The following is a 21,248-nucleotide window of genomic DNA, read 5'->3' as shown; positions in this document are numbered from 1 at the left end:
GTGTCTTGCAAACTTCTTTGCACAAGGTTCAGTGCCAAGCAGGGACCAGGGGCCTCCACCTACTTTCTTATCTGTCAAGAATTTCTTGTGAGCACAAAGGCCGAGGCAACTTTACTTGTGTGGCATATCATAACTTAATTATATATACAAATAGGAAGTATATTAGAAGGCATATTTGTCGAGGGCCCAAGATCTAAAGCTGGAATGCCAGGGTCTGATTCCTAATTCTGCCACTTACGAACGGTGGAACTCTGGGCAAGTCACTTAATCTCAAGTTTTCTCAGCTATAAAATGACAATAAACACAGTCCACAGGTCATAGGATTTCTATGAGAATTAAGTTAGTTAACAATACTGAGCACTAAGAACATGGCCTGGCACATAAAATATATTACAGAAGGAATAGCTGTACTATTATATGTCAGCAAATTACCAGCAACTTTAAAATCTTCGAGTTAAAATAGCTCTAAAAACTCTATACTTGCGAACCGCCACTATTTATTAAGGGAGACTCCTTCACAATGTGAGTAAAACTCCTGACAATCCAGGTCCCCCGTCTGGCCAGCCTCCCTGTGCTCGGGGTACCCCAGGCCCACTGAACTGCTTGCAGGTCCCCAAATGTGTCAGGCCGCTTGGTCTCCCAGCCATCCATATCTCCTCAAAACCCAGCTCAATGTCGGCTCATCTATGGAGATGTCCCTGATCCCACCAAGCACAGGATGCTCCCTCCGTACTTTGTACACCCATCTCTTAGAATATCAATCACACAAGACTGCAATACATTTTAATTTCCCCAAAGAGACCGAGATCTTCAAGGGTGACAACACTTTCTTCATCCTCTTACCTAAAATCAGAATTGCACCTGGCACAAAATAGGGACTCAACAAAATTAATACTAAAGGACATTCAAGTTCTTTCTCCTAGTTTAAAAATCCTGGGTACAGAGACAGGAGTGGAGGTGGGAAATGTCCATCATCCACTAAACAGGCACAGAAAATAAGCAAGATAAACATCTATTTACTTTTCCCCCAAATTTTTTGAGCAAGAAAAAAATAGCTAATAAATGCACACGTTTAAAATTTGAGAAACCAGCATGAAAAGATGAGGTCATTCCATGAATAATCAGAAAATGAGCATGACTTTGTCCTGTCAACTCTCTTACCCTATTGCCCACATAATTAAGTACAGTTGTAATTGAATCATGTTTACTGTTACTTCATGCTTACAGCAAACATTTCTCTCTCCCTTTCTCAAATGTGTGCAGATGATCCAATTTCCGGGAGCATCAAAGAACAGAGCTTAATAATGAAATGTTGAAAACCAAAACATATAAGGAAGTTAGTCTGACACACTCAGTGATATGCATAATCATCATTGCGCTGCATGGTAATTAGGTAGAAATGGTAAATAGTTCTCTAGATGCCTGTAATGAGCATTGCTCTTAGAGTGTCAAACTGAATATTTCTAGAGTCAGCTGCAGGGAAGCCTGTTCCTATAAAAAAAATGGTTCTCAATTGTCACTGCACATTAGAATCATCCAGGGACCTTCTGTAAATCCTGATACCCAGGGCCTTTACCTCAAACCAATTTAATCAGACTCCCTCGGGGTCGTACCAGGACATCAATATTTTTTAATACTTCCCTGGTGATTACAATGTGCACTTAAGCTTAAGAATTACAGCTGTAAACAAGAAAACACAAGGGAGTTTGAAGTTGTTCATTCCCTCTATTTTCCCACAGCACTGGGAACAAGCCTCCATTGAAGGCTCAACAAGCAATCAATTAATTACTATTAAGTAATTAATGGCTGATTAATTAACAATAATCAATTGATGTTCGTTTGTCACAAGACTTTGCTGTATCTTATTCTCCTTTACAAGATAACCAATAAGAGAAAAAAAAATAAGAAAAGAGAAAATCATCGCTCTACCTCCTTCCAGCATCCTATATGGAACTTGAAACAGCCTGGCACTTAGAGGTATGCTGTCAAATCAGCCCCAGGACTTTTTTTTTTCAATTGTGGTAAAATGCACAACACAAACTGTATCATCTTAACTACTGTTAAGTGCACAGCTCAGTGGCATTAAGTATATTCCCATTATTTTGCACCTATCGCCACCACCCATCTCCAGAACTTTTCTAATCTTTCCAAACTAAAACTCTGTACCCATTAAACAATAACTCCCCATTCCCTGCTCCTCCCAGCCCCTGGAAACTTCCATTCTACTTGATGTGTCTAGAAATTTGATTGCTCTAGGTACCTAATATAAAGTGGAATAATTTCAGTCTGACTTATTTCACTTAGCATAAAGTCATCAAGATTCATTCATATTGTAGCATGAAAAAGGAAGGGCTTTCCCTCCTATGAATATGCATGTACAAGACTCTGGGCTTTTTATATATGGCTTTACATATCTAGCATGGCCAGATACTTAGTCAGAGAATCTCATACCAGAGATGCAAAGGGGCCGGTATGGTGTGCAGAAGTCTAAGATGGCCCCACTGTCTCTACCCATCTGGTGTCAAGCTCTTATATAATCCCCTCTCCCTGAGTGGAGATGGAACCTGGGACTTGCTCCTTGACAACACAATATAGCAACTGTGATGGGAGGGTCACCCAGCGTATGTTATATAAGACTTCATCTTAGTCAACACTAAAGAGATTCTCCAGCTGGCCCTGAAGGAGTAAGCAGCCATGTTGTGAGAGGGCCCCTGTCATATGAGGGGGACATATGACAGGGAACTCTGGGCAGACCTTTAGGAGCTGAGAGCAGCCCCTGGCTGACAGCCAGCAAGAAAATGGGGCCCTCAGTCCTACCACCACAAGGAACTGAATTCTGCCAACAATCACTTGAGCTTACAGGAGGACCTCTTCCACTAGAAAGCTCTAGAAAGGAACACAGCCGGTTGACACCTTGACTGCAGCCTGCTGAAACCCTGAGCAGATGACCTAAATAGCCTCACCCACACTCGTGACCCACAGAAATGCCGAGATAACAAATATGCATTGTTTCAAGCTGCTAAGTTTGTGGTAACTTGTTATCCAACAATAGAAAACAAACACACCTGGGTTTCCCTGAGTTTCTGGTTCCAAGGGCTATCCCTTTTTACCTCCCTTTTTCTCACCTCATCTGGAGAGAAGAGACTGGAAGCTACAGATCTTTCTTTCCTTCATATTTCTCAGAGCTTGATTTGTAAACCCCAAAAAGACTACGAAAGTTGATGCTTGGAATTTACTAATTCAAATTAATTTGTCATGACAAACAACCACTCCTGGAACGATTCAAAGGAAATTGAGAGAGGAGGAAAATTAGGAGCAAACAAAATAAACATATAAGTGAAAGAAATGGGGGAGAGGAGACAGAAAGAACTACAGAAAAGAAAGGAAAGAAAACAAAACTAAAGAATTCAATATTCGATAAACATTTGTTGAACTGAATGTGTTCATCTGAAGGCATAAAGGGAATGTTTCTAGCCAAGCCTATGGGGTCAAAAATGGCTGTGGTTATTGTGCAGTAGTATAAACACATCACAGAACATGCTGTAACTCAGGAACGCCGACCACCAGGCAAGGGAAAGGTGGTTCCGAGTCAGCACTTCGATTTTTGATTTTCACAACGATTAGTCCTTGAGTCCTGAGTGTTTCCTGAGGCTTAATTACACATTTTTCCTAACACCTAGCAACTGACAGACTGGAAGATGTGAGGATAAAGTGAGAAGGAACAGAGGGTGGCTATAAACCAAGCAGAGGGTAATTTGAGAGGTTGAGAGAGGGCTTAGGTGGGGTGCAGAGTGAGGAGAGCCCAGGCCTTTTGGCTTCTAGAGAGAAAGAAGAAAAGGCAGGGGCAGGAAGTCCCGGGCGCTGGGTGCCAAGACTCTGGAAAATCTGCCAAAATCTATCTCACTTCTCTGAGGTGTCAAGGCAGCTGCCAATTCTAGGCAGGTTCTTCAATTCCTCCGTGCTCCTAACCTCTCCTTTTTCTGAAGTTTAACAGCACTGCCTATCCCCTCTACACCCCTCACCAACCCCAAGGGGGAGTCATTCACTTTGCAGGCTGCTCTGGCTCTAAGAGTCGTGCACACAACGGTAGAGAACACACTTCTCACATCAGGCAGACTCACACTGGAAACCTGGTTCAGCAGAGGACCTTGAGCAAGCTGTTGAATGCCTCTGAGCTTCCGTTTCCCCTTTGGTCCAAGGTTAAAGTAACACCTACCTCACCAGGCAAGTCTCCATGAGATAATACACAGAAAACAACAGACGTCTAGCAGTTGCCCAAACGCTTGGTTTTCTCACCCCATCCCTGAGTAGCCAGCTCTGATCTGGATGTCTAAATGCACGTTATTGCTATAAAACATTCTGATTTCAAACATCCTAACAACAATAGCAGGGAGCTGTTTGTAACCATATGGAAAAAAAATTAGAAACGTATCTATTTCTAATTATTTATTTAATTTTTTACGAGGCTTCCCAACTAAAATATGAAGAATCCTCCTCTAATTTTCATTTTGATATAGTGGGATATTGCAGTTGTTACAGCAGACTTTTTATTGACGTATACTTGGTTTAAACATTGTGTTAGTTTCAGGTATACAGCAAAGTGATTCAGTTATATATATGTATTCTTTTTCAGATTATTTTCCATTACAGGTTATTACAAGATAATGAATACAGTTCCCTGTGCTAGACAGTCAGTCCTTATTTAGAACAGACTTTAGATAGCAGATTTCTTGGTTTTGAATCCCGGTTCCAATACTAAAAGCTGTGTAACCTTAGGCAAGTTATTTAATTCTGTAAGCCTCAGTTTCTTCATATATAAAATGATACATAATCACATCTATTATGATGGTGATAATAATATCTATTTCATGCGTTTGTTGTGAGGATTAAATAATCCAATATTTGTGAAGCACTCAGAGTGGTGCCTGGCACATCATTAGCGATGTATAAATGTTGTTATTACTATTATCGTTATCATTCCATGAAAACACTTCTGCTCAGTAAAAGAGTTGTATTTCTGTAACACACATTCAAATGCTCGGCACTGCTTTCGAAAGGAAGAACAAATAATAACAAACATACTCTTTCTTCCTGGCTGTTTTTCCACATCTTGTTTAAATGCGTTACTCACTAGCATTTTCCACTTTTACCTATTCTGCTCCTATTCTGGGTGGGAGTGACAAATGAGACTCATTGTCCTTCCTAAAACTAGAGTCAACATCTGAAGTCTGATGGCAAGTCTTTGTTTTACCTCTCCTTTTCAAAGAAGAACAATAGTTTCAGATGATAGTTAAAGCGTTCTCAGTGAAAGGAAGTCATACCAGCGACTTGCCAGATGTCTCTGATTAATTTGCCTGTGTTCCACCAGACATTCTGCACGAGCTCATAATTTTGTTCTGCTGGTGCTGAAGTTTGTTAAACAATGTCTACATCAACAGAAAATTTAATTTCAGTAAAAGGTCTGACCTCTGCAGGCATGGTTGTCTTGGTGCTCAAGGCAGGTCAGACATGGACAGAAATGCGATCTGAGCTCTTTCTCACCCACCTTTGCCACTGATATTCAGTTCTCAGCCCTGAGAAGCTCTGTACTTGTTTCAGAACCCATTCGTGCCCCTCCATATATATCAGTCTGTACCATCAGATGGATCAAATCCATTCTCTGTGTCCTTTTCACACAGGTCTGAGCTCTCAGGATGTAGCACTTGGTGAATATTAATGAAATGGGTAAGCTCTGCTCAACTCTGCTTGGAAGAAGTTGGGAAGCAGCATTGTTCTTCCTACCAACCAATACAGTGTATCAAAATAAAGCAGACTGGTGCCCAAACTAACCTGACTTGAGCCCTTTGATCTTTGTGGGTTAAGAACACTGGTATAGGTAGGTAGGGTGGGGGACCCCCAGAGGAAGAGAACCAGACATATCTTTCTTGACATAAGAGAAGTCATTTTAGGCCTAAGCCATTTTGTGATCTAAGTCTGGCCACAATGCTTGCTCTTGATCAGGCCAGAAAATAACCATATTGGAGACAATAAGTCAGTTGTAAAGACTCCCAGTTCTATTTCAAAGATAAAGATCAGTCTGAAGCATATTCTTGAGCTATTCTGCAGGATCCAAAACTCCCTCAAGCACTCAACCACCCGACTAACTGGAACCTAAGGAATGATCATGCTGACCTTTATTGATTTCAGTCAACTAGAGCCAGGACTCTGTCAGTCTTTGCCCCACTTCTACACTGAATTCTCCTCCATGAATATGCATACAATGCCCAAGCCCCTTCATAAATATGCATGTACCCTTAGCTTAAAACTTTCCCAATTTTGCTGTTCAGGGACATACTACTTTGGGAAATACCTTCAGTGTTCTCTTTACTTGCTGCAGGTAATAAATCCTTCCTTCTCCTGCTCTTTGGTTTGGTAGTGTCTTTTGGCTTGACACCTACCCAGAGGCAAATCCAGTCTTTGTGCATCTGTTTTTGGGATTGTAGAGGGAAAGAACTGGTTTCAAAGTCAATCTTGGGTTCTAATCTTAGCTCTGCCACTTACCATGGCCTATTCTGCCACTCCCCTGCACCTGTTTCCTCACTTCTGCAATAGGGGAGAAGCGTGAAACAATCTCTAAGATTCTTCCAGCCCTAAAGTCTTCTGATAGTTATTATAATAGATTAAATCAGGGATCAGAGTATTTGATATACTGGAATGCTCTGACTCATCATGATTTATGATACTTCAGAAAGGCTGAGTACCTATAATAAAACGGGCTACATGCCCACATGGTTGTATGCTTCTGAAGATCTAAAATGGTCAGTGGGCACAAAGCCAAGTCCCTACAAAAGGCTATGATAGACTGCAGGTTCCATTCAGCTGAAGAGGGATTCCACATTGTGCCCACCTCAATCTGACAGGCTCATTTTCATTTTCTGTGACATTGTCCTAATACCGAACACAGGTCTTACTTTGTCTGTAAGTTCTCTCAAACTTCACTACGGTCACAATTCCCACCTCAAAAGATAGCGGTTACAGTCAAAACCACATAATCTAGAACTGTAGTATCCAATACAGTGGCCATTAGACACATGTGGCTATTTAATTTTAAAATAACTTGAAATTAAAAATTCAATTCCTCAGGGGCACTAGTCACACTTCCAGTGCTCAACAGCTACATTCTGCTGTTGGCTACCATATCAGACAACACAGATTCTAGAACATTTCCATCATTGCAGAAAATTCTCTTGAACAGCACTGAGTTATTCTAGAACCTGATCTTAAAAAGTAGCCCCTTGAATTTTGCAAGAGACAAATTAAAAGAGTTCTCCAATGCCATTAGAGCATATAAGTTCCTCCAAATAAAGCAGGGAGGTGCAACTATACTATTTAAGCTCCCCCTTCCTACCTTACAAGTACACTTGCTGGGTACAAGACAACAAAGATGGCATGAGTGGGCTTCCTGGCAGTTGCTGAGGTTCACTTGCCATTTACAATACATTTGAGCACAGGGGCCTCAGCAAACTCGCAGACTGCGGTGGCATGGGCTTGAGAGTCTCTCATGAATTACCGAATCTGAATCCTCAAATTCGAAATCTATCATCCCCCCAAATGTTATTCTCTGGTTTCTCTCAGTACTTCATATCTCCCCCACGCTGTTGATTGCAGGAGGGCTGGAATCTCCCCCCACTTTCTTTCTCATTGGTAAGTACTCATCAGAGACATACTGTTTGACAAAAAGACTAAAACACCATTCAATGACTTTCTGATCCAGTGTGGAGGGAGAACCTGATCCAAAATGTAGTTGACACGTATTAGTAAAAACAAATTTATTCATAAAGTCATCCAGGAAACTTTATAAAGTTCAACAAATAAATCATGAGAACCTAAAACTAAATGAAGGCTCCATTTTGACTGTTACCTTAAATTCTCTAATATCTATCTAACAGGAACTGCTTGGAAAAGTAGCCAAACCAATGGACACTGTCCATTATCCTTTTATCAATGAATGGTGCTCTCATCTTTTCTAATGTTCTAACTTCCAGAAAGTTTTTTCTTCCAAAATTTTTGATAGACTGTATAAAGACTGTATATAAAGACTGTATAAAATTTATATTTGGATAAATTATCCAAACTTTACTTACAGACTTTCTCTAAAACTGGAACTATTTGAAAATGGAAAATGAATTGTAATATTGAGCACTTTCAAAGAATTGGACATTTTTAAATCTCTGAATTGATGTTATCTGCGTTTAGCCACTTATTCCAGACTTAAGGGGAAAGACATTTTGTAAGGGAAATTGCAGGGAAAATTCAGGTACAAATGTCTGCAAGGGGAAATAAGACATAAACCAGTCAATGACAAAAGAGTGGTTCCCATATTCTAATTAACTTTTCAATTTAGAACTAAAAGGCTCTATGAAAGCATAAAGGGATTATGAAGGCATAAATAATCTAATTTGGTCTCTTTAGGATTTAATCATTAAGGAATCAGTTATCCCATTTCTTCATCGTATCCCCAACACAAACTTGTACCCACTGGGCCTGCCTTTATGATGGATGAGGGGAATCATTGCTCATCCTTATTCATCCATCCTTCTAAGGGCTGTAATGTCTTTCCTCTCCTGTGTCCCACTCACTACAGACAGATGGTTTGGCCCAAAAACTAACTGTGCTTAGCTATTGATTTCCTCTACCTCGTTATAATAGAGCTAATAAAAAATACAGTAGAATGTACTTATCTTGGATTGTTCTGTTACCTAACACCAGGAGAATAGTGTTTTGCCTCAAGACGGGCATAAGTCTTTGGAAAAAATAATTGAAAATAATCTTCATTCAAGAGGAGAAATCTGGTGGAATATGTAGGAAGAGGGTCAAAGAAGATGAATTACTATTAAATTCTCTCGCACTTCTCCTAGATATATAAGCACATTGTTATTGAAAGAATTTTTGTGGGTAAACAATATATTGTCTTATGTATACACATATAGTATGTATAACATATGTATGTGTATAGTACGTATATAGAGAGAATGCATAATACAATTATTATATGCGCATATATCTCTTATACATCAAAAGAGAACACTATGATGTTCAATTTTTGAAAAACAAGCGTAAGTTCATAAGCAACATTTATAATTTCTGAATTCACACCATTAAAAATAAATAATTATTATTTTTGCAATGGGAATACAGAAGACCTTTCTAAGCCAACTAATAAATAAACTCTTGGCTTAAAAAAAGTCTTCTGAACTCTAACGTCAATCAGATTCTTTCAACCACAGAGTATTATACGTTTATAATCCGGCATGACTTGTTTCCTTAACAAACATTTATTGCTCATTCACTATGTGCCAAGCACTGTCAACAAATTGATGAATTAAACTTCCCTTTATAATCCTGTTATCAAAATTAATCATTTATTTGTTTAAGTCAAATGTTTTATCTTGATTTATATTATTTATGTGTGTGAATAAATTAAAGTTGTTTTAATTTCACAAATCTTGGATTTTGCAAGAAGGACCCAGGCTCAGCCAAGACATTATCAAGGCAAAAGATCTAATTTCAACTGATAAATATTTACTCATTTAAAAATAGTGCAGAAAGGAGACCCTAACCATAATGTCTCTAATCAATCTTTCCTGGTTAGGAAATTCAAACTTGAGCCAGAAAAGAAACGTACCCATACACACACACACACACACACACACACACACACACACACAAGAATACTGTGGGAAATATTTACATGTTCTTTTAAAAATCCTTATTTTTAAAATTAATTCTAGCTTTTAATTGTTCCCTCTGCCTGAAGTAAGTGCCCTTTCTACCTGGTCTATTCTCCTTTTTCTCCTTTGGGTCTCAGTTAAAGGTCACCTCCTCAACCAGGTCTCCATGACAATCCCAATTCTGTCCCCTCCTTGACCTTCTCTCCCTCTTAATCCCAGACACCACCCACTCTACTGTCAGTTTCATCATATCATTCATCTTAATTAATAATTACACAATGTTTACTTGTTTCTGGGTATACTATCTTCCCACAGGAAATGCTCTGTGTCTATTTATTCACTGATATATACTTAGCATCTAACACAGTGGCTGGGAGAAGGCAGTGCTTAACTAAAACTGTGGGATGAATGAATGAATGCACCCCCCTCAGAGGCATCAGCTTATCCCTTTTTCATGACACTTGCAGACTAAGTGCTAAGAAGTGGCTTTTGCTATACATATTCATAATTCAGTGTGATTTGTGTACACCCGTTAAGTCTACTTCTTTGGAAGAGAGATGGGCAGACTCCCTAGAACCACCTCTGCACTCCCCTAGGGTTTTCAAGATAACAGAAATGACTTTTGTAAACTCGGTTCCTCAGTTATGCAAATCACAAATCAAAGTCCAGGTAAAGCAGGAGTCCTGCTTTAAAGAGAAGTTCTACTTAAAGGGAGACGCTGTTGCAAAACAAAACCCTTTCAGAAGCCCCTCTATCCCAAAATCTGAAAGGGTTAATATGCGCTTCTCCATTGAGGAGACTCAATAAATAGCGTTCTAATGTTTCATAATATTTAAGGCCACCTGAGTCCAAAAGCGGGTGGGAACTTACCTGGAGTCCTTTCTGACTCTCGCTTTCTCAAAGGAAAATTCAGGGGGTTTGTTGAGGTCATAGGTTCGGGTGGTGGGCTCAGCAGACACACCAGCCTTCGCTCCCCTCCTGCTATGGAGGGAGACCAATCCCGAGGTCTTGCGGTGGACCTCAAGAGGCACTTTATCCGGAGACGCCTGACGCGGGCTTCCTCCCTGCATGTGTACCACATCCTGAAGCTTGTTCAGCTGGATGCACTTGTTCTGGAGCTCCTCCGTGAGCTCTGCAATGGCCACAGTCTGCTTGGACAGCTGCTCCCGTAGCTCCTTCAAATGGTACTCCCGCTCCTGGATCTCGGCATCCTTCCTCCTCAGCTCTCTCTCCAGCTCTGTCACCTTGCTCCGGAGGGCACTGGTAGTGAGGTTCCCGGAGTGGCCATCTGGATTCTTGGAATGTTTGGGTTTCACGGAACCATTTCCCATTTTGCTCAAGGACCTGAGAGAGGGCAGAGAATTGGGGATTCCCTAGTGGAGTTTCACTTCCCAACCGCCACCGCCACCCCTCTCAATCCGCTCTGTTTCATAAAGAGAAACACAGCGCTCATCGCTGTTGGGTAAGCAATAAATTCCCCCACGCTTCCAGAAGAAAAGCAACGGATTGATTCCCTTTGTCCCTCAATGAGGAGGAGCTGGCACTTGGTTTCGTTCTTCCCCACCCCTTTGCTGGCCCAAGCATCCCACCTAATAAGCATTTTGCACAAACGGCCTGCGTTACCTGCTCTTCTCTTTGGTCGTTCTCTCCGGACAGCTGTCAAAAGCATCACAACACAACTGCGATTCGGATGTCAGCATGGCAAAGATAAAACACCAACGAGCAGCTGCAGCTACCGCAGCAGAGGCTTGTTAATGTCACAACTCTCACAGCACCCTGAGTGGCTACACTAAGAAACCTCCCCCTAGTTTAGAAAATAACACATCTGCACTTCGGGCAGAGGAGGCACAGTTGGTGTTGCTGTATTAGCACTTTTCTCCAGCCGTGTGTGCCTATTACGTTTGGCTTTTCTGACAACGCTCGCTGTTGCAAACTTCTGGATGGCAGATACCAGAAGGTAAAACAGAGGCATGGGGGTTCTTCTACATCCTTTACTTTATATCCTAAAGCCAAGATTGTCCAAAAAATGACAACCTATGGTACGATACTGTATTATTTTCCTGTAAAGAATATCCTCAGTGTAGGCCCCAAAGTAGTTACTAATCCAGTGAGTCTCAGGATGTAACAGGCAGACTGGGGATTATGAGGCATGATTTTAGTTGATTCAAAAATGTTTTTTAGGGATTTCCCTGGTGCAGTGGTTAAGAATCTGCCTGCCAGGGCTTCCCTGGTGGCGCAGTGGTTGAGAGTCCGCCTGACGATGCAGGGGACACGGGTTCATGCCCAGGTCCAGGAGGATCCCACGTGCCGCGGAGCGGCTGGGCCCGTGAGCCATGGCCGCTGAGCCTGGGCGTCCGGAGCCTGTGCTCTGCAATGAGAGAGGCCACAACAGTGAGAGGCCCGCATACCGCAAGAAAAAAAAAAAAGAATCTGCCTGCCAATGCAGGGGACACGGGTTCGAGCCCTGGTCCGGGAAGATCCCACATGCTGCAGAGCAACTAAGCCCATGCGCCACAGCTACTGAGCCTGTGCTCTAGAGCCTGTGAGCCACAACTACTGAAGCCCACGCGCCTAGAGCCCGTGCTCTGCAACAAGAGAAGCCGCCGCAATGAGAAACCCGCGCACCGCAATGAAGAGTGGCCCCTGCTCGCTGCAACTAGACAAAGCCCGCACACAGCAACAAAGACCCAACGCAGCCAAAAAATAAATAAATAAATAAATAAAATTTATTTTTTTTAAAATGTTTTTTAGTTCAATAGCTATGTATTTATTTTAACATTCATTAGAAATATAAATAATTGGCACCACAAAAGTTTGAGGTTCAGCAAGATAGTTAGATTTACTGAGTCAATTCAATGAAAATAGAAAAGAAATCATCTGCAGTTAATAAGCACATACGAGCAAAATCAAAAAGAACTTGAAAGGCTGAAGTTTGGAAAATACTGCTTTGATTAATTATCATAAGGTTTAAGTCTTTTTAAGCTAGCTACTTAAATTTCATACCTTTGCACGTGTAATTTTTGACAGCCATAACCCAAGAAACTTGTAAACTAAGTTTGAATGACCGCTTATTATCTAATACGAGATAGATGGAAGTTTGAAGTTATAAATCTCACACATTCTTGGCCCTCTCTCTCCCCAAATTTCAAACTCTGAGAGAAATAAAAGCTTAGACTGATTTCACTAGCTCTACCGGAATCATCATGAACCTTTACAACCAATACAGAGACATAAACAGCCTCTAAGTTTCAAACTGATGCAACCAAATAGTCAATGCAGGTCACCTAAGATGGATGGTAGAAACAGAAAATAAATGCACTTATAAAAGTAATCTTGCAATACCCAGACATTCTTCATAGAATTCAGGTTCAAAGTAGTCGTTAATAAACATTAGCCTCCAGGGAACTGCCGTAATATGTTGCAGAGATGTGGCAGGTTTAACATTTAAGTTTCTGTTGACTCGGCAGCATTTACTGTTCCTATATATTAGGAATATATAAAAAGGTTAAGGAGACTAGAATTCAAAGAAGTGGCCCAGGACACTGTGGTAGCCTGAATAAGCAATTCAGAAGATATTAGATTGGGACCTGAGAATAAACTTGAATGAGATTCTGAATGACAGGCAAGAGAAGGGTACCCCCAAAGGGATCTTAAATTCATGTGCGCACAAGTTTTAACATGCAGCAATGAGACATCTCCTAGATGTGCTTTTTTGGTTCATGGGCAAGCATTCCTAATCCAAGGCAGGATAGAGGGAGGGGAATGGGTGGAAGAAAAGAAATTGCCTTATAAAGAACAAAAGTAAGCACAAACATTTTAAAATCTAACAACTCATTCTTTATTCATAGAACAATTGTTTACTAAGACCAAACTAAGTGTCATGTACTATACCAGGGGCATAGCTCCATGAATTTGCAGTCAAATTCAACACAGAGAAGACTTCTAGCATTCTAAATATGAAAAGGCTTAGAATCATTTTTGCTCTATGTATGGTAGTCAAAACATTCTGTACCAATCCAATAATTTTACAAACCTGAAACACAATTAGGCAGAGGTGGTTAAATTCTCCCAAAACACCAGCTATTCTCTGGCTTTAATGAAGTCAGTTTGGAAGCTGAATAAATCTTTCGAGCTATTTAGAATTCTAAAGAGGGATGAAATGAGACTAACTAACCCATCTTTCAAGTCGCTAATTTAAGATATGTAAGGACTACTGAATGACTCAGTACTAAGTCTGATTTCTTACTTAGTTCACCCCTTTCAATTCTGGTGTCCCTCAAGCCAAGGCTTCCAGTGTCTGGCTTCATAAAACCTAATTAGACTCCCTCTGTTTCCTGTCTGCATCAGTCACTAAGAGAGACAAGCTATTTCTCAAATATGTATTGCCAGTCACAACTGAACCACAGGATTTTGTTCCATCAATCTAGCAACTATAGGTTCTTAGAATCATTCTTGTAATCAGAGAACAGCATGCAAAGTAATAAGAAATGAGCTTGGAGATAAAGATCAGGATATTTTTCCTTCCAGTTTTATTGAAATATAATTGACATATAGCACTGTATAAGTTTAAGGTGTACAGCAAAATAATTTGATGTATACACATCATGAAACGATTACCATAAGTTTAGTGAACGTTCATCATCTCATATAGATACAAAATTTAAGAAATAGAAAAAAAATTGTTCCTTGTGATGAGAGCTCAGGATTTACTCTCTTAACAGCTTTCATATATAACACACAGCAGTGTTAATTATATGTATCATACTGTACTTGACATCCCTAATATTTATCTTATAACTGGACATCTGTACCTTTTGGCTGCCTGTATCCAATCCCCCCTACCACCACCACCTCTGGTAACCACAAATCTGACCTCTTTTTCTATGAGTTTGTTTGTTTGTTTTCAATGTATAGTGAAGTAATAAGAAATGAGCATGGAGACGAAGATCAGGATTTGACATAAGCAATGGAGTCAAGCCAGCCAGGGTAGAAAAACAATCTGCCTTTTCCCAGCTGTGTTACCTTCTACAAATTACTTAGAATCCTCGGTTTTCTAATCTAGAAAGTGGATATAATTATGCCCATCTCATAGATTTATTATGAAGATTATGTTTGTAAGGTATCCTGTGCATTGTCAGGCATGTAGTACACACCAAGTAGCATTTATAGTGTGTGACTAGCAAGGCACTAAGTGACTTGGTATGAGGAAATGCCCAGAGGGCATCATTACTGGGTGGGGAAGAAGTCTAGTAGACTGGATGTCTTCCGGACAAGAGGTCTTTAAAGATGAAAATTATTGGGGGCAGGGGAGAGGGGTATCCTTACTCTGTCTTCATTAAGACAAAAAGTCATTCTGGGACTAACAACCTGGGAAACCCTCCCAGTTAAGCAAAGCCCCACCAACAGATGACGATCAGAAAGTTTCATAAGCAACGCAGCCCAGGTTCCAGGACTGCAAGGACTCCTCCTTTGTCATTCCCTTATGTAGCCTCTATCTATTTACACATATTACCCTGAAATCCTTAAACCAAAAGGGCCCACCTAATAATCTTCAAAGGCAACAAAAAACATGGTTCACTTTGAAGGGGATATTCTTCTGCAGCCAGGGACAGGAGCGAGGAATACAATGAGCAGTGGCATCTAGCAAAAGAGAGGAAAATTGTATAAAGTTATAAATTATTATTACATTAATTTAATCATGATTTAGGAAATGTCATATACAAGAGGTAACCAGAAAAGACACAGGAAAAGCAAAACTGACTGTGGACGCTCTTGCAGGCAGACTAACGCCTGACAGCCAATGTGGGAGGAATTAGCCTTTGTTGTCTGTTTTTCCTCCAGCTCTAAAGTAGTTTGAAACCAAAATCTTGGCTCTGATCTAGATAGTATCTATTTTTCTCTCTACCCGTCTGGATTCTGACATATATATATCTATACATACAGGAGATGGTATAGTGCTGGCTAATGTTATAGAGCCAGAGTCCCAATCCAAGCACTTTCACTTAGTATTTATAAGCCCTAGGCCTTGACATTGGGCATGAATGTGAATAATAGAAGAGGTGGATAGACACATAGATAGATTGACAGATAGATAAAATAATGTTGCATATCATTTAGAATTGTTAGAGGGTTAAATGAGATAAACCATGATAAGCATTTAGCACAGGGCTTGACGTATAGTATGCGTTCAATGTGCATTAAATATTATTGTTATTACTGTTAACATTATTTAGCCAATAAAACAACTCATTTTAGTGGAAAAACTTATTGATCAAAAAATATGTACTAAAGTAACAGGACATTATAGGAGAACAAAGTTAGAGTGCTGATACTACCAGACTTCAAGACTTACCATAAAGCTTCAACAATCAAGAAAACGTGGTACTGGTGAAAGAATAGACAAATAGATCAATGGTACAGAATAGAGAGACCAAAAACAGACCCACAAAAATTTAGTCAACTGTTCTTTTACCAAGGAGCAAATACAATTCAATGGGGAAAAGATAGCCTTTTGAACAAATTGTACTGGAACAACTGGGAATCCATATGCAAAAAAAAGAATCTGGAAACAGACTTTACATCTTTCACAAAAATTAGTTCAAAATGAATCAAGGTCCTAAATGTAAAACACAAACTATAAAACTGCTAGTAGACAATACAGGAAAAAATGGAAGTGATCTTGAGTTTGGTGATGACTTTTGAGATAAAACACTGAAAGCACAATCCATGAAGGGAAAAATCGATAAGTCGGACTTCAATAAAACTAAAAACTTCTGCTCTGTAAAAGGCACTGTTAAGCAAATGAAACAACAAGACACAGACTGGAAGAAAGAATTTGCAAAACACATATCTAATAAAGGACTACTATCCAAAATATACAAGGAATTCTTTAATATTCAACAACAAGAAAAAGAACAATCCAGCTGCAAAATGGGCAAAAGATCTAAACAACCACCTCACCGAAAAGATACACACATGACATACAAGGATATGAAATGATGCTTAATATCCTATGTCATTAGAGAATCTCAAATTAAAACAATGAGATACCATGCTCCTTGGTATTTATCCAACTGATATGAAAACACAGGCCCACACAGAGGTTTACAGCAGTTTTACTCATAATTGCCAAAACTTGGAAGCAACTAAGACATCCTCCAGTGGACGGCTGGATAAACAAACTGTGACACATCCAGACAATGGAATATTATTTGGTGATGAGAAGCAATAACTATCAAGCCCTGAAAAGACATGGAAGAACTTTAAATGTATATTGCAAAGTGAAAGAAGCCAATCTGTGAAACCTACATCCTTTGTGATTCCAACTATATGGCATTCTGGAAAAGACAAAACTTGGAGACAGTAAAAAGTTTAGTGGTTTCCAGGAGATTGGGGAGAGGGAGAAAGGAATGAATAGGTGGAGTACAGGGGAATTTGGGGGCAGTGAAGCTATGTTGTATGATACTGTTATGGTGGATACATGTCATTATATATTTGTCCAAGCCCATAGAACTGAACAACAAAAAAAAATGATCTCTAATGTAAGCTATGGACTTCAGTTAATAATTTTTCCATATTGGCCCATCAATGTATCACATTGATGCAAGATGTTAAGAATAGGAAAGGGAAGGGGAGACTATGGAACCTCTCCATAGTTTTCACCTTAGTTTTCTGTAAACCTAAAACTGCTTGAAAAAAGAAATTCTATTAATTAAAAACAAAACAAAACAAAACATGTACTAGGAGTGAACACAAGAAAGCTGATGGCATATTTAAGGAACAGGCTGAAATGTATGATGGGTGAAGGAGAGTGATGAGAAGTGAAGCTAAAAAAGTAAGATAATAGAATGAGATACTGAAAAATTTCATTTGCCATTTACGGTATCTGGATTTTAGTGTAGGTCAAGTTGTTTTCAAGTTATATGGTCAGATCTGTCCTTTAGAAAAATAAACAACTTTTTTTGGCAATAAATATGGAATGGAGTGAAAAGAGCTTAGAGGAAGAAAGACAAAATAAGAGGCTACTGCACCAATCCAAGTAAGAGAGGATGAGAACAGGGTTAACATCAGAAAGCGTCCCAACCCTATTCTAATATCTTGAACTCAAGAAAAAATGAACCATTTCCATGGTAGCCATTTCCAAAAGAGAAAAACAATATCATAGGGCATCTGGCAAAAGCTATGGCTATAGGCAACTCTGCAATTTCCTTCCCTTCAATAAATCATGAAAAGTAGAATAGATTCTTTTTCATGATATGGGCAGGTTAGCTTGAAGTCAAATGAATGACACAGCCTTCTCGAGATAGTTTTCTAAGTACATATGAAACCGATGCATCTGGTGTTACTCTTAACTTTGTCTCACCAAATGTCTTTTAGAAAATAATTAACTATCATTGAGTATATAAACCCCTGCTGCTCCTCCCTGAAGCAACCACAAAGAGTTGTCCTTGTGAGAAACAGCTCAATTTCATATTGATTCTACAATTAAAAGCGTCTGTCCATCTGACCTTGTGACTGTTGACCTTGGGCTCGGTTTTGAATCTACTGCTTGTTTTCTCTGTCTATGGAATTTTAATTTGTGGAGTAATTCTCTCTTGTCAGGCCGTCATATGAGCTTTTATTGTACCAAAGTTTCAGCTACTCCTGAGGCTATCTCCTTGTAATGGCGCCCTAAAACACACCCCGCAGAATGTTTACAGTGAGTCTTATAAATGCCACATATCCCATATGTTCACTGCCAAATGTAGTGGCATTCCATTCAGCTATTTTGGGGTGCCATAGTAGCAGATAAGGAGGCAAACACACAGAAATGTAATTATATAGGTGTAGGTCCAGAGATGGTAGCTAATGGAATTTGAGTGATGTTAAGAAGAAAGACAAAGATCGGGAAGTTTCCACTGTGGCAACTGGGTAAGAGAAGATGTCATTAACCAAACTGAGGAGCAGATTTGAGGGATATGACAGTGAGTTTAATTTTGGACAGTTTGAGGAAACTGTGGAAAGTTTAAGGTCAAGAAGTTCAGTAGGCAGTAAGAAACAAGGGACTAGAAAATCAAAAAGGGGGAGCTGAAAATACCTAGCAATCATAAGTAAAGGCTGAAGCTGAAGAAGTAGATAAAAGTGCCCATTAGATTGGCAATGAAGAGAAGAAAAGTGTTTAGGTCTATATGAAGTTTGAGAGAAAAACTAGAGATGCTAAGAAGAAGCTATCGTGTTAGAGAAAGGATGTGGAGGGATTAACTGTATAAGACAAGATGGTGGGAGTAATACTGCAGAGGCAGAATCTCTAAATGTGGTAATTAAGTGGGTGCACACAAAAGGGGAGTCAAAAAAGATTCCAATGTTTTGATCTTGGCAGGCGGGGAGAAAGGAAGGCAGTACTATGAACTCATTCATTCATTAAAAATGAATAGAGCACCATCGTTGGGTTAGGCACTGTGACACTGACCACAGTCAAGAGAATAAGCAAGCTTTATGGAAAAAGTGATGAATCTGGATTTATATTTGTTGACTTTGAGGTGCCTATGAGTCATCAAGGTGGAAATGTCTAACACATGGCAGCAAAGAAGAAAGGTCAAGGCAAGTGAACACTTCATAGGTAAGAACTGAAGTCCCACTAGTAGATGAGATCACTGAGGGAAAAAAAGAAAGGAATGCCTCTATGGTTACGTATGTACATTTAGATGGTACCTGTGGATATTATTTATAGGAGAAGAGGGGGAGGAGATGCAAATAAAAGCAGTGAAGGAACAGTTGTACAATAAGAGATCTAGAAGTACATTGGAAACCATAAAGATAAGATTTTCAAGAGGTGAGCAAGCTGCAGTTCACATCCCAGAGACATATTAAAGCACATGAGGGAAATATACTGAATTTGGCCTTTCACAGAAGAGTTGGGATAGAAACCGGATTACAAAGGACGGTGAGAAGAGCTGACACTGAGAGCAGAGACTTCAACATGGTACCATGGTTCATGCAGTGGATTTTTAGAATAGTGAAAACTTGAGAGTATTTGTAAGCCCCAAATAATGAATCAGTGAATATAGAGAAAATGAAAACATAGGAGAAGAGGGGATAATTGATAGGAAAACAGCCTAGAGGAAGCAAGACAATACGGGCTCAAAAGACTTGGGCAGCATCCAGGCAACATACGCCTTCACTGTGAGGTGAATTAGCCCTCACTTGTAAGGATTTCAGAGGACTGAAATGGAGCATTTCAGGTAAAAGAGAAAGATCTCTGTGTACCATCTTTTTATGTCGTTTATTCTTAGTTACACAATGTTCCAATGGAGACGATGGCCTCTAATTCTCCAAAGATAATTCTCCACCATATTAGCACCTATCCTCCTGGGTAAAACTGAACAGTAGTACTGGCAACACCTACTGTGTGTTATGTAGGTAATCGTCTTCTCCAAGAGTTAAATGGAAACTTGCAAAGAAAAGAGACAACAATTTCTAAGGCACTGTTCGGGGTGGGGAGCGCAGGCAGGTGTCTGTTGCTCTCTTCCTTTATAGAGAAGCCCCTGGGAACTGCAGCGACGAGATGAAGACCAGAGCTTCATCCTTTCTACCTGTTCATTCTGCCTGCGTTGTGCCTTTGCAGGGTCTCAACTGCTATGCATCCGTACCCTAGTTCTTCTCAAACTTGAACCCCTTGCTTTTTCTCTCATCCCCAAAGTGACGGATTGTTTTTTGTTTGTTTACTCTTGCTTCTTCACCAGGAAAAACAGAGCGAGAAATGTGAAAGCGCCGCACGGTGCCGAGAGTGACACAGGACACCCACACAAGTTTACAAGTCCTCGCCCAAGTCCTCGTCTCCTAGCAGCTCCCCGTAGCTCGGCGAAGCGAAGCCGGGAGCGCACGCCCTGAGAGCACTGCCAAGCCCCTAACCCGGAGCAGCAGTCTCCCCGGCCGCCGGGGCTAAAGGAATGAGAACCTGACGTCTCCCCACCCGGGCTGAGCTCGCCCCTCCCGCCCGGAGCCGAGCTTCTGGAAATCCAGTAGCCTCCCCCTGCCTCCCGGAGCTCCCTGCTGGCTGCCACCCCGAGCGAACGCACAGCGTGCACACGTCCACACGCCAGCAACACAGGCACGAGAGCGGCTGGGTGTGGAACGGAGGCGCACCGCACGCACTGCATGCCCAGCCGACACCCGCGCGGACCCCGGCCGCGGCCCCCCGGCGCCCCTCGGTGCCCGAGCCCCCAGCCCGCGAGCCTCACCAGACAGCCGGTAACTTTCCAGGTGCGCAGCTCGTCCCCTCGGCACCGCCGCCCCTGCGTCTCCGTGTCCGCTTTCTCGCCTCCCTCCCTCAACCAGCCTCCCACGGCGCCCCAGCCGGGCGCAGGTCAGTTTAGCCAGGCCGGGCGCGGGGCGCGTAGCGCGGGCCCGGGGCTGCCGGCGCCGCCGCTCGGGCTACGTGAGACCGGGGGGCACGGGCGAGGGCGTTGCGCGCAGAGGCTGCGGCGACTCCCGTGCTGCCGCCTGGCTTCTCCGCGGGGGCCGGTGCAGAGGAGACGCGCTGGGAGAGAGGGAGAGAGG

At 41.1% G+C, this 21,248-nt stretch overlaps 1 protein-coding gene across 1 annotated transcript in view; it reads right to left on the bottom strand.

Annotated features, from left to right (window-relative positions):
• Positions 1–20,987, bottom strand: part of PRKG2 (protein kinase cGMP-dependent 2) — a 93,501-nt gene extending 72,514 nt beyond the window's left edge. The window contains exons 1-2 of the mRNA XM_060011678.1: positions 20,930–20,987; positions 10,581–11,054 (exon numbers count right to left, since the gene is read on the bottom strand). Of these exons, the coding sequence (XP_059867661.1) occupies positions 10,581–11,041 (461 nt within the window). The 5' untranslated portion in view covers positions 11,042–11,054; positions 20,930–20,987. The remainder of the gene's footprint in view (positions 1–10,580; positions 11,055–20,929) is intronic.
• Positions 20,988–21,248: the final 261 nt, after the last annotated feature.

This window comes from Delphinus delphis, chromosome 5 (assembly GCF_949987515.2).
Source record: "Delphinus delphis chromosome 5, mDelDel1.2, whole genome shotgun sequence".
NCBI classification, from domain to species: domain Eukaryota; kingdom Metazoa; phylum Chordata; class Mammalia; order Artiodactyla; family Delphinidae; genus Delphinus; species Delphinus delphis.
Note: the sequence above shows the minus strand (reverse complement) of the source record. Positions and strands in the feature narration are given on the sequence as shown.